Source organism: Oncorhynchus keta, chromosome 22 (genome assembly GCF_023373465.1).
Source record: "Oncorhynchus keta strain PuntledgeMale-10-30-2019 chromosome 22, Oket_V2, whole genome shotgun sequence".
In the NCBI taxonomy this organism is placed as follows: Eukaryota; Metazoa; Chordata; class Actinopteri; order Salmoniformes; family Salmonidae; genus Oncorhynchus; species Oncorhynchus keta.
The window spans coordinates 41333510-41350449 of record NC_068442.1 but is presented as its reverse complement, the minus strand read 5'-3'; the positions used below and the strand labels follow the sequence as shown (position 1 = coordinate 41350449).

Below are 16940 nucleotides of genomic sequence, written 5' to 3'. Positions count from 1 at the left end.
GCAATCTATCCAAATTACTTGGCTCGCTATGAATAAAAAAAAATATATATCCTACAGATGGGCCTATAGGCACAAAGTCGTTCTTGTTTCGTAAGATGTAGGCCTAAATCTGTGAGCATGTCCTTGGCAAATGTATGAGATACTGGGAAGACAAAAAACAGTCGGGAATTTCTTGTTGAAAACCTTCACCTCCCTTTGCCGATGTCAGTGCATAGGCTACCCTGTGCAGCTGCCTGATCGGACATTTATCTAGGCGGATTAGATTTCAACCTTGTTTGGCATCAAAGGCTATGGGACTCTTTGATGTGGTAAAACCTCTGTAGTGGACAGGGAGACCGAGCCCCCATACCACCTGGACCTAAAATGCCTCACTGCAATGGCAACATCCTATACAAAAAAAAATCTAAATTCCTCTTCCCTTCATTTAAAATTTAACAATTAAACAACATAAGGAGAGATGGGTTGAATGCAATGTATGTAAAATGTCATAACTAGGCTACACTGACAACGACAACTGTGCAGATGAAAGATAATCTATTAAAATACAATGTACGTTTTTTTATTAACATGTACAGATTATTTGCATCATGTCAACATATACTGAACAAAAATATAGACGCATCATGGAACAATTTTAAAGATCATGTAAAAATCAGTCAATTGAAATAAATACATTTGGCCATAATCTATGGATTTCACATGACTGGGAATACAGATATACATCTGTTGGTCACAGATACCTTTAAAAAAAAAGTGGGGTCATGGGTCAGAAAATCAATCAGTATCTGGTGTGACCAACATTTGCCTCATGCAGCATGACACATTTCCTTCACATAGAGTTGATCAGGCTGTTGATTTTGACCTGTGGAATGTTGTCCCATTCCTCTTCAATGGCTGTGTGAAGTTTCTGGATATTGGCAGGAACTGGAACATGCTGTCGTATACGTCGATCCAGAGCATCCCAAACATGCACAATGTGTGACATGCCTGGTGAGTATGCAGGCCCTAGAAAAACTGGGACATGTTCAGTTTCCAGGAATTGTGCACAGAGCCTCACAACATGGGGCCGTGCATTATCATGCTGAAACATGAAGGGATGGTGGTGGATGAATGGCACGACAATGGGCCTCAGGATCTCGTCATGGTATCTCTGTGCATTCAAATTGCCATCGATAAAATGCCAATTGTGTTCCTTATCAAGGTTATGCCTGCCCATACCATAATCCCCCCGCCACCATGGGGCACTCGGTCCACAACGTTGACATCCAGTGGCCATACACGTGGTCTGCGGTTGTGAAGCAGGTTGGATAAATTCTCAAAAACGACATTGGAGGCAGCTTGTGGTAGAGAAACAAACATTCAATTGTCTGGCAACAACTCAAATCAATCTTTATTTATCACATGCGCCGAATACAAGAAGTGTAGGTAGAACTTACAGTGAAATGCTTACTTACAAGCCCTTAACCAACAGTGCAGTTTAAGAAGAGTTAAAAAAATATTTACCAAATAAACTAAAGTAAAAAATAATTAAAAGTAACACAATAAAATACAGTAAGTAACAATAACAACAGCTCTGGTGGACGTTCCTGCGATCAGCGTTCCAATTGCACTCTCCCTCAAAACTTGATACATCTGTGGCATTGTGTTGCTTGACAAAACTGCACATTTTACTGTGGCCTTTTATTGTCCCCAGCACAAGGTGCACCTGTGTAATGATCATGCTGTTTAATCAGCTTCTTGACATGCCACACCTCTCAGGTGAATGGATTATCTTGGCAAAAGATACATGCTCACTAACAGGGATGTAAAAAAAATAGTGCACAACATTTGAAAGAAATAAGCTTTTTGTGTGTATAGAACATTTCTGGCAGTGTTTATTTCAGCTCATGAAACATGGGGTCAAAACTTTACATGTTGCATTTATATTTTTGTTCAGTGTACATTCTGTACATACACTGAATAAATACTGGAAGGAAATAAACTTCATGTGTGCCAATTGCAGTGGAAGCTCCTCAACTCACCTGCCAACAGTATCTCACAAGCATCTCTGTATATCAGGTAACACACCATAAATAATTACCTCACATGCTCCCTTTCAGAAAATTACCATTCTGTTTGGGTGCAGGTGATACACCTGCCCATTGATGAATAATTGATGTGTCCACCATAGACCAGACCAGACTGAAGCCCATTGTTTCTTTAGGCTCATAGCCTGCCCTACACCATTCATCATTACATTTACATTTAAGTCATTTAGCAGACGCTCTTATCCAGAGCGACTTACAAATTGGTGCATTCACCTTATGACATCCAGTGGAACAGCCACTTTACAATAGTGCATCTAAATCTTTTAGGGGGGGGGGTGAGAAGGATTACTTATCCTATCCTAGGTATTCCTTAAAGAGGTGGGGTTTCAGGTGTCTCCGGAAGGTGGTGATTGACTCCGCTGTCCTGGCGTCGTGATGGAGTTTGTTCCACCATTGGGGGGCCAGAGCAGCAAACAGTTTTGACTGGGCTGAGCGGGAACTGTACTTCCTCAGTGGTAGGGAGGCGAGCAGGCCAGCGGTGGATGAACGCAGTGCCCTTGTTTGGGTGTAGGGCCTGATCAGAGCCTGGAGGTACTGAGGTGCCGTTCCCCTCACAGCTCCGTAGGCAAGCACCATGGTCTTGTAGCGGATGCATCACACAGCCAAAATACATTGAGCTACAATACAGGTCTGTCTAGGGCTGCATGTTCTGAAAGGGAATATGTGAACAATTCTATTCTGATAGTTCCAAAGATGTACCCCTACCTAACAGTGTGAAATAAATACATGAGTAATAATGCAAGACATACTAATATAAAGTTGCTTCTTATTTATACAAATCCAAACATATGGTTCAGCTATCAGAGCCATAGATATACCTCAGGGATTCTTGAAAGACTGGACAATCAGAACTTTTTTTTCACAAATATTTTTCTTAATATTAACAACATTTAAAATAGCCTATATATTTTAATATAAGTATCAGCTGTCCCACCATGTAAAGAAACAACCTGTTTTATTAAATGCAACCAACTGGATGTGCTAACTCTGTCAGAAGCCATCAGACGTATTTCATACTTCCCGAGTGGAAAACTCGGGATCATCTTTCTACCAGTTAAGTTTCCTACTTCCAACTAGCACGTAAACGCGGCAATAGAGCCGACATGGAAATTAATAATATTGAAAGTATTTTGAAAACTTCTCAAACAAATCTTTCCCTTCATAAAATTCCGCTAAATGTATACGGAACAAAAATATAAACGCAACATGTAGTGTTGGTTCCATATTTCATGAGCTGAAATAAAAGATTCCAGACATTTTCCATATACACAAAAAGCTTATTTCTCAAAAATGTTGTGCACAAATTTGTTTACATCCCTGTTAGTCAACACTTCTCCTTTGACAAGATAATCCACCTGATTAAGTGTGGCATATCAAGAAGCTGATTAAACAGCATGATCATTACACAGGTGTAACTTGTGCTGGGGACAATAAAAGGCCACTCTAAAATGTGCAGCTTTGTTACACAACGCAATGCCACAGATGTCTCAAGTTTTGAGGGAGCGTGCAATTGGCATGCTGACTGAAGGAATATCCACTAGAGCTGTGTGCAGATAATTTAATGTTAATTTCTCTACCATAAGCCGCCTCGAACATTGTTTTAGAGAATTTGGCAGTACGTCCAACCGGCCTCACAACCGCAGACAACGTGTAACCATGCCAGCCCAGGACCTCCGCATCTGGCTTAGTCACCTGCGGGATCGCCTGACACCAGCCACCCGGACAGCTGATGAGACTGAGGAGTATTTCTGTCTGTAATAAAGCCCTTTCGTGGGGAAAAAAATAATTCCAATTGGCTGGGCCTGTCTCCCCAGTGGCTGTGCCCATTGTGCGCCACCCTATGGGACTCCCAATCACAGCCAGTTGTGATACAGCCCAGGATGCAGTGCCTTAGACTGTTGCAACACGCGGGAGCCTACACTCCATCCAAATCATGGCCAATAATCAATTCGAATTTTTAGGACAATCTTAATAGTGTGCTGGTTATTATCGGCAGTGTCACACACGATTATGTTGGTCAAGTGTGTTCGATTGCCTTGGAAACGGGTTCGCCGTTTCATGTGCTGCCGTGTGCTGTTAAATCTGCGCTTGAGCGCCATCGTGCGGTTAACTGACGTAGGGTTTCCACCACTTCCAAATGTCAGACGAAGCCCCGCCCCATTCATTCTCAAAAGGGGCACGCGAAGCAATACGCAAGCGATTGTGAGGTTGAAAAATCTCTGCTCTACTTTATGCAAATATCACGCGGCCACCGCTTCCGTTAACCAATCAGGTGAGGAGCAGATGTTTGCTTGAAAATATTCCGTACATGAAACATAGTTCTACCTGTGATTAGTTCCGGGCAAGCACAACAACAACAAAATCTAGGAAAGCCAGTCATCGATGTGATTGGTATTACTATATGATGTGGCTTTGTAAAAATACAGAGAGACACAATCATACAGTCAATGGCATGGAGGAGGATTGCAGAGATTGTTGGTGTTGGTGGGTGAAGAGAGATTATACGTTTGCTTGTGCTGCTAACTAGCTAGGAACATAAATCTATTTAAACCTAAAAACTGACCAAAGCCACAATTTATGAATGTGTTGACGAAATTAAAATGTGAAATTTGCACCACAAAGGTTAGGATTCACCAGTATCACGCAATACCATTGTAAATGGTACACTAAGCATGCATTTATCCTATGCTACCAATTGGATTGTGGTATTTTAACATTGTGATTCTCAGTTTATGGCGTTCATTTGACCTGTGTCACGAGATTGACGATTATAGCTCACTTTCTGTAAAATACATAGGCCTACTTGTAAAACATAAACATTGTTGTGCAAATATATCTTCACCCACCATCAACATGTCTGCAATCCTCCTCCATGCCACTGAACTTCTGATTTTGTCTCTGTATTCTAAAAGATTTCTCAGCAAATAAACAAGGCAGAATTACAACACTCCCCATGATCCATTATTTTCATTTTAGACATTTTTAATTAGCCTACAAATTGTCAGTGACATATTTTAATGTACATTAATGTATATAGAATGCAAGGGTTGAATTTACTCTAAACAATTTAATGTCAGAAAAATAATGTACAAAATCTGGTTTATGGTTAGCCTCATATACAGTATCTACAGGTATCATTTTAAATCGAGAACATATAGCTAGCTCAACAATGTGCAAATGATGTGTGAGTTTAGCTAATCTCTGCTTCAGATGTACAATGACCACATGGATTGTATATGCTCATTAGGCTAGTAATGTCATCATACTCTAGGCCTGTCTGCATTGGTGATGCATTCCATTATGATAAACTGCTAAATGGGTTCACCTCAGCTGATATCTTGAGACCGAGTAAATCAAATAAAACAGATTGCAAAGCTCACAACTGGACAAAAAGGGTCATGTTCATTTGAGAAAGCAACACAGGAAACACAGACAAATTAGAGACAGATCCCCTTCATACATTTTTATTGCAGAATTGTGATGTGTGATTAATAAATATTGACACTAGTTCATCTTGAATAATGTTTTTACATGGACAATTAAAATAAGTTTAAACACTTCAATTAATCAACATTGAATGAATCAACATAATTTCAAAATGTACAAATAATCTAACTTGTTTGTAAATGTTAGACATCTTAGTATGTAGGCTATTCTTACGAAAGCATCATTTTGGACAAAAAAAGATCATACCAAAGGTGGCTAACCTTGCTCCACTCCCTGATCTAAAGGGTGAGCAGACTTCTATTCCAGCCCATCAATAATACACGTTATTGTCAACTCATTCGGTTTGATACATTGAATCAAGTGTGTTAGTGCTGGGCTGGAACAGAAGCCTGCACACCCAGCATACCTCCGGGAGGATTGGCCTGCTACAGTTGTAATAAGTTTGTAGCCTACATTGTGTGTGACTTGTAACTGTATTGTTGTGTACAACATGTGATAACATAAGTACACATACAACCTATGGCATAACAAGGACGTGCCAGCAGTCTCTTGGGACATTCACTGGGACCTCTTCATCTGCAGACAGGCTTTCGCAGCTCTCCATGTCTCAGGAAAGACATCACAAAGCAACATGTTTCATTTTATTTAAATTACACAGCCCTGATTATTATCTGCCTGTCTTCATAGTTCTCATCTCTAAGGACGAGAACTCTTTTCATGATGTCATCCTACAAACCGCCCTATTTAACTAGTAAACGTACTATTTTTATGACAGTTGGAGCAGAAAATTATTTCACCCTCTTCCATTGCTGAAATCTACAAATGTATTTAGAGCCTGAGTTTTTAATTTAAAATGATAAATCTGCCTAAATCAAGATACCATGCTAATATGAAGAAAGCTAACTGATGATATTTCACATAGCCAAGTATTTAGCTAGCAGCTCATTAGCCTACACACTAATTAGCCTACATAGCTAGCTAGCTAATAATACATCGTTTAACATTTTCAAAAATGTACTGACTTACTTACTTGAATAGGTTCATGCCCACGCCAACGAAGCTGTCAATCTTTTGTAGCGAAGCGTTGTCGAGCGGAGCCACCTCTTCTGGTTGAGACGTTTCACACGCTTTGAAAACATGCCATACTTTTCGCGGTGTATTTGAACGTTCTAAAATGCCAATGACATTCAAAATACTGTTGTCACAACATTAGATGATTGCTTGTTGATGTTTCAAAGCAAATGCACAAACTTAGTTTTGCAGAGCATTTAAAAATTAGGTAATAAGATATTTGACAATAATCGACGTTATTGATTTTGCACTCTACAGCAAAGGCATAGGAGCAATGGAAGAGGTAAGGAATTTTGCTTTACACTGATTTAGTTTTGCAAATAGGCTACATTTCTTTTCTAATATCTACGCTAAGCTGTCCTCGGATGAGTAGTTTATAACATACATTGTGTCTGTTTTCAGATTTGATAGCCTCATTTTAGTAGGCTAAAATGTATATTTCCCCCCCATTGATCAAATAAACAATACTTCCTGGGAGGATTATTGAATGTAACATTTGAGGTGCAGGTACTCCGCTCTGATGAGCTCCTGCCCAAGTCAAGCACTGATTAATGCAAATAGTTGATTTAACTGTCACTGGTTGCCAGACACTCAAAGCTTACATTTTTATTTTTTGTTACTTTGAAAGCCCACCTGCCATGTCCAAGCAGGTATTATGCTGGAGGATCTTAGGAAATTAGTGACTTGGGCTCACTCTCATGGCTCCCACTGTCCCCACAAGCTTTGGCACAAGGGAAAACTTAATCCAGGGGTTGGGCATCAGTGCAAAGTTAATTGGAGATGTGAGGTTGGACATGCCTTCGACTGGGCCTTGACACTTGCCACAGAGGTGAAAGTTGAGGAGGAAAAGACAGAGGAGGTGGATGTAGGTCATAGGAGCAAGAGGAGGAGAATACAATGCCTGTCCTCGGATGAGGAAGGGGAGATGGTATATACCCCATCCATTGGGAATATTACTGATGAAAATGGGGTTGAATCTGATGTGAGCCTCTGTAGCCTTGTGACCCATGTGTCAAGAGAGGGAGGAGATGCCCCAGTGAGAATGCGAGGAGATGCCCCAGTGAGAATGCTGGAAGAGGCCTTGACTTTAAAGTCCAAGCAGCAGAGAACTGTGAAACAACCATTCTTTCCTAGGATGATTGTTAAGGAGCAAACCAAAGGCAATATCAACATGGAAGTTAGGGTGGAGCTAGAGCAAAAGAACAAGGAGACAAACCAAGAGGGAAGGGGCATTGAGAAGAGGACAGTTCTAAAGGAGGAAAGCCCAGGCCCAAATGAAAACCTTATTACAGCTCTTGACATCACCCCTCTCCGAAGCTGCCTTTCAGACATTGAGCGTGCCCCAGAAGATGAGGAGTGGGCAACTCCTAAGGGTGTACAGTGTTCCCTCTCCCCTCCTAAACCCCTATTCCAGGGCCAGGGTGAAACCCACAGGCAGGGCTCCTGTAGTGCTGCCGTCTTCCCACCTACACCTGAGAGATCAGGTGCGGCCTCAGGGCACTGTCCCCTTAATAAAGGCAAGGTTAAGGCAGCACCCAAGAAACCAGCAGAGAAAAGTGAGTACATCTGCTGCGGTAATGATTAGTATATTATTATTGGACAGATTTACTAATAGCACCTGCTTTGTACAGAGGTTATGGTAAATATATTTTCATGTGGGTAGGACTTTACATTACAGCACAGAATATAGTGGTTATAACACCAAATCAAAGTTTGTCACATGTGCCGAATACAACAGGTGTAGGTAGACCTGACAGTGAAATTCTTACTTACAAGCACTTGACCAATAATGCTTTAATCCAGTCCTCAAGGGCCTGATTTGTGTCACACTTTTACTCCATCCTAGCAAACACAGCTGATTAATCAAAGTGCATTCTAAACTGAAGATCATGATTAGGGGATTATTGGATTCAGGTGTGTTAGCTGGGGCAGAACTGTAACACCAATCAGGCCCTCGAGGACTGGAATTGCCCACCCCTGCTTTAAGAAGTTAATCAAAAAGTGTTAAGTGAAAAAACATGAGTAAAAACATGAAACATGAAAAAAAAAGTAACAAATTAACAGTAGCAGTAAAATAACAAGCGAGGCTATATACAAGGGGTATCGGTACAGAGTCAATGGGCGGGGGCACCAGTTAGTTGAGGTAATATGTACGTGACTATGCATAGATTATAAACAAAGAGGAGCAGCAGCGTAAAAGAGGGGTCTGGGTAGCCCTTTGATTAGCTGTTCAGGAGTCTTATGGCTTGGGGGGTAGAAGCTGTTATGAAGCCTTGTGGACCTCGACTTGCCGCTCCGGTACCGATGCCCTGTGGTAGCAGAGAGAACAGTCTATGACTAGGATGGCTGGAGTCTTTGACCATTTTTAGGGCTTTCCTCTGACACCGCCTGGTATAGAGGTCCTGGATGGGAGGAGGCTTGGCCCCAGTGATGTACTGGGCCGTACACACTACCCTCTGTAGTGCCTTGCGGTCAGAGGCCGAGCAGTTGCCATACCAGGCAGTGATGCAACCATGCTTTCGATGGTGCAGCTGTAGAACCTTTTGAGGATCTGAGGACCCGTGCCAAATCTTTTCAGTCTCCTGAGGAGGAATAGGTTTTGTTGTGCCCACTTCATGACTGTCTTAGTGTGTTTGGGCCATTGTAGATTGTTGGTGATGTGTTCACCAAAGACCTTGAAGCTCTCAACCTGCTCTACTACAGCCCCGTCGATGAGAATGGGGGCGTGCTCGGTCCTCCTTTTCCTGTAGTCCACAACCATCTCCTTTGTCTTAATCACGTTGAGGGAGAGGTTGTTGTCCTGGCACCACATGGCCAGGTCTCTGACCTCCTCCCTATAGGCTGTCTCATTGTTGTCGGTGATCAGGCCTACCACCGTTGTGTCATCGGCAAACTTGATGATGGTGTTGGATACGTACCTGGCCATGCAGTCATGAGTGAACAGGGAGTACAGGAGGGGACTGAGCACGCACCCCAGAGGGGCTCCCATGTTGAGCATCAGCGTGGCGGATGTTGTTCCCTACCCTTACCACCTGGGGGCAGTCCGTCACGAAGTACAGGATCCAGTTGCAAAGGAAGGTGTTTAGTCCCAGGGTCCTTAGCATAGTGATGAGCTTTGAGGGCAATATGGTGTTGAATGCTGAGCTGTAGTCAGTGAATAGCATTCTCACATAGGTGTTCCTTTTGTGTAGGTGGGAAAGGGCAGTGTTGAGTGCAAGAGAGATTGCATCATCTGTGGATCTGTTGGGGCAGTATGCAAATTGGAGTGGGTCTAGGGTTTCTGGGATAATGGTGTTGATGTGAGCCATGACCAGCTTTTCAAAGCATTTCATGGCTACAGACTTGAGTGCTACGGGTTGGTTGTCATTTAGGCAGGTTACCTTAGTGTTCTTGGGCACAGGGACTATGGTGGTCTGCTTGAAACATGTTGGTATTATAGACTCAGACAGGGACAAGTTGAAAATGTCAGTGAAGATACTTGCCCGTTGGTCAGCACATGCTCGGAATACACGTCCTGGTAATCCGTCTAGCCATGCGGCCTTGTGAATATTGACCTGTTTAAATGTCTTAATCACATCGGCTACGGAGAGCGTGATCACACAGTCGTCCGGAACAACTGGTGCTCTCTTGCATGTTTCAGTGTTATTTGCCTCGAAGCGAGCATAGAAGTAATTTAGCTCGTCTAGTAGGTTTGTGTCACTGGGCAGCTCATGGCTGTAGTCTGTAATAGTAGTCTGTAATAGTTTGCAAGCCCTGCCACATCCGACGAGTGTTGGAGCCGGTGTAGTACAATTTCATCTTAGTCCTGTATTGACGCTTTGCCTGCTTGATGGTTTGTCAGGGCATAGCAGGATTTCTTATAGGCTTCCGGGTTAGAGTCCCACTCCTTGAAAGCGGCAGTTCTACCCTTTAGGTCAGTGAGGATGTTGCCTGTAATCCATGACTTCTGGTTGGGTTATGTACCCACAGTCACTATGGGGACGACGTCATCAATGTGCTTATTGATGAAGCCAGTGACTGATGTGGTGTACTCCTCACTCCTCAATGCCATCGGAAAAATCACGGAACATATTCCAGTCTGTGCTAGCAAAACAGTCCTGTAACTTAGCATCTGTTTCATCTGTCCACTTTCTTATTGACAGAGTCACTGGTGCATCCTGCTTTAGTTTTTGCTTGTAAGCAGGAATCGGGAGGATAGAATTATGGTCAGATTTGCCAAATGGAGGGCGAGGGAGAGCTTTGTATGCATCTGTGTGTGGAGTAAAGGTGGTCTAGAGGTTTTTTCCCCCCTCTGGTTGCACATTTAACATGCTGATAGAAAAGTCCCTGGCCACTAGGAGCACCGCCTCTGGATGAGCGTTTTCCTGTTTGCTTATGGCCGTATACAGTGCGGTCTTAGTGCCAGCATTGGTCCGCGGTGGTACAGTTGAAGTCGGAAGTTTACATACACCTTAGCCAAATACATTTAAACTCAGTTTTTCACAATTCCTGATATTTAATCAGAGTAAAAATTCCCTGTCTTAGGTCAGTTAGGATCACCACTTTATTTTAAGAATGTGAAATGTCAGAATAATAGAAGAGTGATTTATTTTAGCTTTTATTTCTTTCATAACATTCCCAGTGGGTCAGAAGTTTACATACACTCAATATTTGGTAGCATTGTTTAACTTGGGTCAAACGTAGCTTCCCACAATAAGTTGGGTGAATTTCGGCCCATTTCTCCTGACAGAGCTGGTGTAACTGAGTCAGGTTTGTAGGCCTCCTTGCTCGCACATACTTTTTCAGTTCTGCCCACACATTTTCTATAGGATTGAGGCCAGGGCTTTGTGTCCTTAAGCCATTTTGCCACAACTTTGGAAGTATGCTAGTGGCCATTGTCACTAGCATTGTCCATTTGGAAGACCCATTTGCGACCAAGCTTTAACTTCCTGACTGATGTCTTGAGATGTTGCTTTAATATAGCCACATAATTTTCCTGCCTCGTGATGCCATCTATTTTCTGAAGTGCACCAGTCCCTCCTGTAGCAAAGCACCCCCACAACATGATGCTGCCACCCCCATGCTTTACGGTTGGGATGGTGTTGTTCGGCTTGCAAGACTCCCCCCCCCTTTTCCTCCAAACATAATTATGGTAATTATGGCCAAACAGTTCTATTTTTGTTTCATCAGACCAGAGGACATTTCCCCAAAAAGTATGATCTTTGTCCCCATGTGCAGTTGCAAACCTTAGTCTGGGGTGGCATAGTGGTTAGAATGTTGGACTAGTAACCAGAAGGGTGCAAGTTCAAACCCCTGAGCTGACAAGGTACAAATCTGTCATTCTGCCCCTGAACAGGCAGTTAACCCACTGTTCCTAGGCCATCATTGAAAATAAGAATTTGTTCTTAACTGACTTGCCTAGTTTAAATAATAATAAAGTCTGGATTTTACAGCTGCATGGTCCCATGGTGTTTATACTTGCATACTATTGTTTGTACAGATGAACGTAGTACCTTCAGGCATTTGTAAATTGCTCCCAAGGATGAACCAGACTTGTAGAGGGCTACAATTTTTTTTCTGAGGTCTTGGCTGATTTCTTTGATTTTCCCATGATGTCAAGCAAAGAGGCACTGATTTTGAAGGTAGGCCTTGAAATACATCCACAGGTACACCTCCAATTGGCTCAAATCAGAAGCTTCTAAAGTCATGACATCATTTTATGGAATGTTCCAAGCTTTTTAAAGGCACAGTCAACTTAGTGTATGCAAACATCTGACCCACTGAAATTGTGATAGATTATTTCACTGTCTGTAAACAATTGTTGGAAAAAGTACTTGTCATGCACAAAGTAGATGTCCTAACCGACTTGCCAAAACTATAGTTTGTTAACAAGAACGAGTTTTAATGACGCCAACCTAAGTGCATGTAAACTTCCGACTTCAACTCTATATAGACAGCTATGAAAAATATAGATGTAAACTCTCTTGGTAAAAAGTGTGGTCTACAGCTTATGATGGGATACTCTACCTCAGGTGAGTAAAACCTAGAGAGTTCCTTAGATTTCGTGCACCAGTTGTTAACAAATATGCATAGGCCGCCGCCTCGTCTTACCAATAGGCCGCTGTTCTATCCTGCCGAAAAAGCTTAAAACCCACCAGCTGTATGTTGTCATCATTCAGCCACGACTCGGTGAAACATAAGATATTACATTTTTTAATGTTCCGTTGGTAGTATATACATGCTCATAGTTTGTCTATTTTATTATCGATTGATTGTAAGTTGGCTAATAGGACCGATGGTAAAGGTAGATTACCCTCTCTGCGCCGTATTCTTAAAAGGCACCCGGACTGTCGTCCATGATACCTCCGTCTTTTCCTCCTGCAGGGATGGACAGGGATGAGGGCCTTGTTGGGTGTCTGGAGTAAATCCTTCCCGTCTGACTCGTTGAAGAATTCCTCCAGCACGGGGGGAGTAATCGCTGCCCTGATATCAAGAAGCTCTTTTCGGTCATAAGACACAGCGGCAGAAACATTATGTACAAAATAAGTTACAAATAATGCAAAAAAACATACACAATAGCACAATTGGTTGTGGGATCGTAAAACGGTGGCCATATCCTTCGGCGCCATTATCGATGGTAATAGTATGATTGTTTACATTGTAGTTACTCACATTTAAATTACTGTAATGTTTATTCAATGTAAATGGTGTCTGGGGCAAGGTTAATAGTGTGACTGTTATTTTTCTATCTTCCAGGGGGGCCAAAGAGAGCAGAGGCCAGCCTGGGCAATCTCATGACCTTTGTCATGTGGCTAAACTCTCAAAACCATTCGGGGGCCCGCTGTCCAGGCAGCCTGCCTATCGCCGAGCTGGACAGGTTATTGGTCACCTTCTTCCAGTATGTGTGGGAGGAGTCCCGCCTGCAGGCCCTGAGCAGCAGCACTCTTACGACATACGCCCGTATGCTGGACCGTGATCTGCAGAACCAGGGCTGCAGCTTCAGTATCCGGAAGTCAGCCGAGTTCACAAACACCATTAGGGAACTGGATAGCTGCTGCCAGCACTTGAAGCAGAGAGAGTGGGACAGAGATATCCTGGTAATCCAGAGCTTGAGGAGAGAAGAGGAGGCTGCACTGAGGCAGGCAGGGGTACTGTCTAGGGCCACACCAGATGGGCTGCTCAACCTGGTCCTGCTCAACAACCTCAAGGCCTTTGGGAAGTTCCACCTCCAGGGAGTCTGGCCCGGGCGAGTCTCCGACTTCCACACGGCCACGGAGACCCACCCAGGGACGGGCGACGGGGAAAAACTGGAATACCTGGAGTGGAACAATACTAATTTCCCAGAACAGAGCCCCGTACGGATGCACAGCCTGGCCGACGACCCAGAACGCTGCCCCCTGTGGGACTACAAGCTTTATGTATCCAAGCGTGTTGGAAGCCACCTGATCGCCTCTGATGCAATGTACTGTTGCCCACTGAGCCAGTATAGGCCCTGGGATAATTACTGGTTCAGCCGCCATGCCATGCCCAAACCTCGCCTGGAAAAGATGATTAAGTCTCTTAGCCACCATATACTCTCCGTTCGTAATGGGAGGGCAGCAGCCGCATATTAGTCAGCAGGTACTAATAGAAGAACATTGATTGTATTTTAAATGTATACTGTATACATACATTCAAAGTGTGATGTCCTAGCATGACGTGTGTTTAATTATACCATTGAATGTTGTATGCTATGTTATGGTTGAAATACTCATAAATGGTATTACAAAAAAAATCTTATATTCATGACAATGATTCCTCATATTTCTAAGTGACACCAGTCTCCAGCCGCTCTCATAATGCAGATAACCTTCATTCAGTTAACTCGTGTCATAAATACTGTTCCCTAAATTACCAACTGTAGCCTGCATGAGAGTTACAGAAATGAGGAGCGAGAGAGGACCTCAATCACAGAATTCAATAGAACACAACTCTATGCTTCCAATCACAACTCTTACTCGTCCCGAAGATCACCCACGCAATGCTACACCACTACCAGCTAGTGCTTTTCATTAGGCTAGATTGCAGTATACTTTAGTCTTGACTCTTTAGTGCTGAACATACACATGAAATTAAACTGATTTATTTTTTACTGTATGACTTTCAGGACAAGAGCATATACAATCTAGTACGATACCACAACCTTCTACAACATTGTAAAATGCTTTAAGAATGGCAATTTGAAAATGTTTTGTGAGAAACATTGTGAACTGTAATTCAAACGTTGGACAAGGGAAACCTTTTTATCCTAAATCAAAATGTTGATTGCATACTAGTTGGGTCAACGAGAGAGAGAAACAGGATATGGAAAGTAATAACATTACTATTTGACTTTAAAAATGTAACCTTTATTTAACTATGCAAGACGGTTAAGAACAAATTTTTATTTACAATGACGGCCTACACTGGCGAAATCTGGACCACGCTGGGCCAATTGTGCACCGCCCTATGGGACTCCCAATCAAGGCCGGTTGTGATACAGCCTAAATTCAAACCAGGGTGTCTGTAGTGATGCCTCTAGCAATGAGATGCAGTGCCTTAGATACACTCGGGAGAAAAGACTGATTGTAAATTAAAGAAGCCTCAGGTTAATCTATTCCTACACAGAGTTCCTTTCTTATCACTAAAAATAGGGATATCAGACAAGGATTTCTGAATATGAAATTGTGGAAACCACTCTGGGGAGCTGATTTTTTTTGTTGTCTTGTAATTGTTCACTCAACCAAGTACCTGTGAAATCTATCCTCCGTGTGTATAGGTCTAGTACTATATATCTGAAGCAGGGCCTGCGTACCTCCTTGCCCGATCAAATCAAATATTGATCATTTATTTGACCGAGACACGTGCCGACAGAAAGACCCATCAATCTCAGCTAAAGCATCTGAGCGAGCAAAACAGTGTCCCTCTGTCTCAGTATGTGTAGACCATGTATCTGATTCTGTCTGGACCAAAAGAGTATGGCATACTATTTCTGGCGAGACAGTATCAGATACATGGGCTACATACAGTGGGGCAAAAAAGTATTTAGTCAGCCACCAATTGTGCAAGTTCTCCCACTTAAAAAGATGAGGCCTGTAATTTTCATCATAGGTACACTTCAACTATGTCAGACGAAATGAGAAAAAAAATCCAGAAAATCACATTTTAGGATTTTTAATGAATTTATTTGCAAATTATGGTGGAAAATAAGTATTTGGTCACCTACAAACAAGCAAGATTTCTGGCTCTCACAGACCTGTAACTTGTGATTTTAGAGGCTCCTCTGTCCTCCACTCGTTACCTGTATTCATGGCACCTGTTTGAACTTGTTATCAGTATAAAAGACACCTGTCCACAACTTCAAACAGTCACACTCCAAACTCCACTATGGCCAAGACCAAAGAGCTATCAAAGGACACCAGAAACAAAATTGTAGACCTGCACCAGGCTGGGAAGACTGAATCTGCAATAGGTAAGCAGCTTGGTTTGAAGAAATCAACTGTGGGAGCAATTATTAGGAAATGGAAGACATACAAGAACACTGATAATCTCCCTCGATCTGGGGCTCCACACAAGATCTCACCCCGTAGGGTCAAAATTATCACAAGAACGGTGAGCAAAAATCCCAGAACCACACGGGGGGATCTAGTGAATGACCTGCAGAGAGCTGGGATCAAAGTAACAAAGCCTACCATCAGTAACACACTACACCGCCAGGGACTCAAATCCTGCAGTGCCAGACGTGTCCCCCTGCTTAAGCCAGTACATGTCCAGGCCCGTCTGAAGTTTGCTAGAGAGCATTTGGATGATCCAGAAGAAGAAGATTGGCAGAATTTCATATGGTCAGATGAAACCAAAATATAACTTTTTGGTAAAAACTCAACTCGTTGTGTTTGGAGGACAAAGAATGCTGAGTTGCATCCAAAGAACACCATACCTACTGTGAAGCATGGGGGTGGAAACATTATGCTTTGGGGCTGTTTTTCTGCAAAGGGACCAGGACGACTGATCCGTGTAAAGGAAAGAATGAATGGGGCCATGTATCGTGAGATTTTGAGTGAAAACCTCCTTCCATCAGCAAGGGCATTGAAGATGAAACGTGGCTGGGTCTTTGAGCATGACAATGATCCCAAACACACCGCCCGGGCAACGAAGGAGTGGCTTCGTAAGAAGCATTTCAAGGTCCTGGAGTGGCCTAGCCAGTCTAGATCTCAACCCTATAGAAAATTTTGAGGGAGTTGAAAGGTCCATGTTGCCCAGGAACAGCCCCAAAACATCACTGCTCTAGAGGAGATCTGCATGGAGGAATGGGCCAAAATACCAGCAACAGTGTGTGAA

The 16940-nt window shown here is 42.8% G+C and overlaps 1 protein-coding gene across 1 annotated transcript; it reads left to right on the top strand.

Annotated features, from left to right (window-relative positions):
* Window positions 1-6449: 6449 nt before the first annotated feature.
* LOC118401512 (uncharacterized) lies at window positions 6450-14344 on the top strand. The gene is made up of 3 exons (XM_035799081.2): window positions 6450-6888; window positions 7234-8161; window positions 13341-14344. Exons 1-3 carry the CDS (start codon window positions 6880-6882, stop codon window positions 14195-14197), a joined length of 1794 nt encoding a protein of 597 aa, XP_035654974.1. The 5' UTR covers window positions 6450-6879; the 3' UTR covers window positions 14198-14344.
* Window positions 14345-16940: the final 2596 nt, after the last annotated feature.

Coding starts and splice junctions, on each gene's coding strand:
- LOC118401512 (XM_035799081.2), top strand. Junction 8,162..13,340: donor CAAGAAACCAGCAGAGAAAA/GTGAGTACATCT, acceptor TCTATCTTCCAG/GGGGGCCAAAGAGAGCAGAG.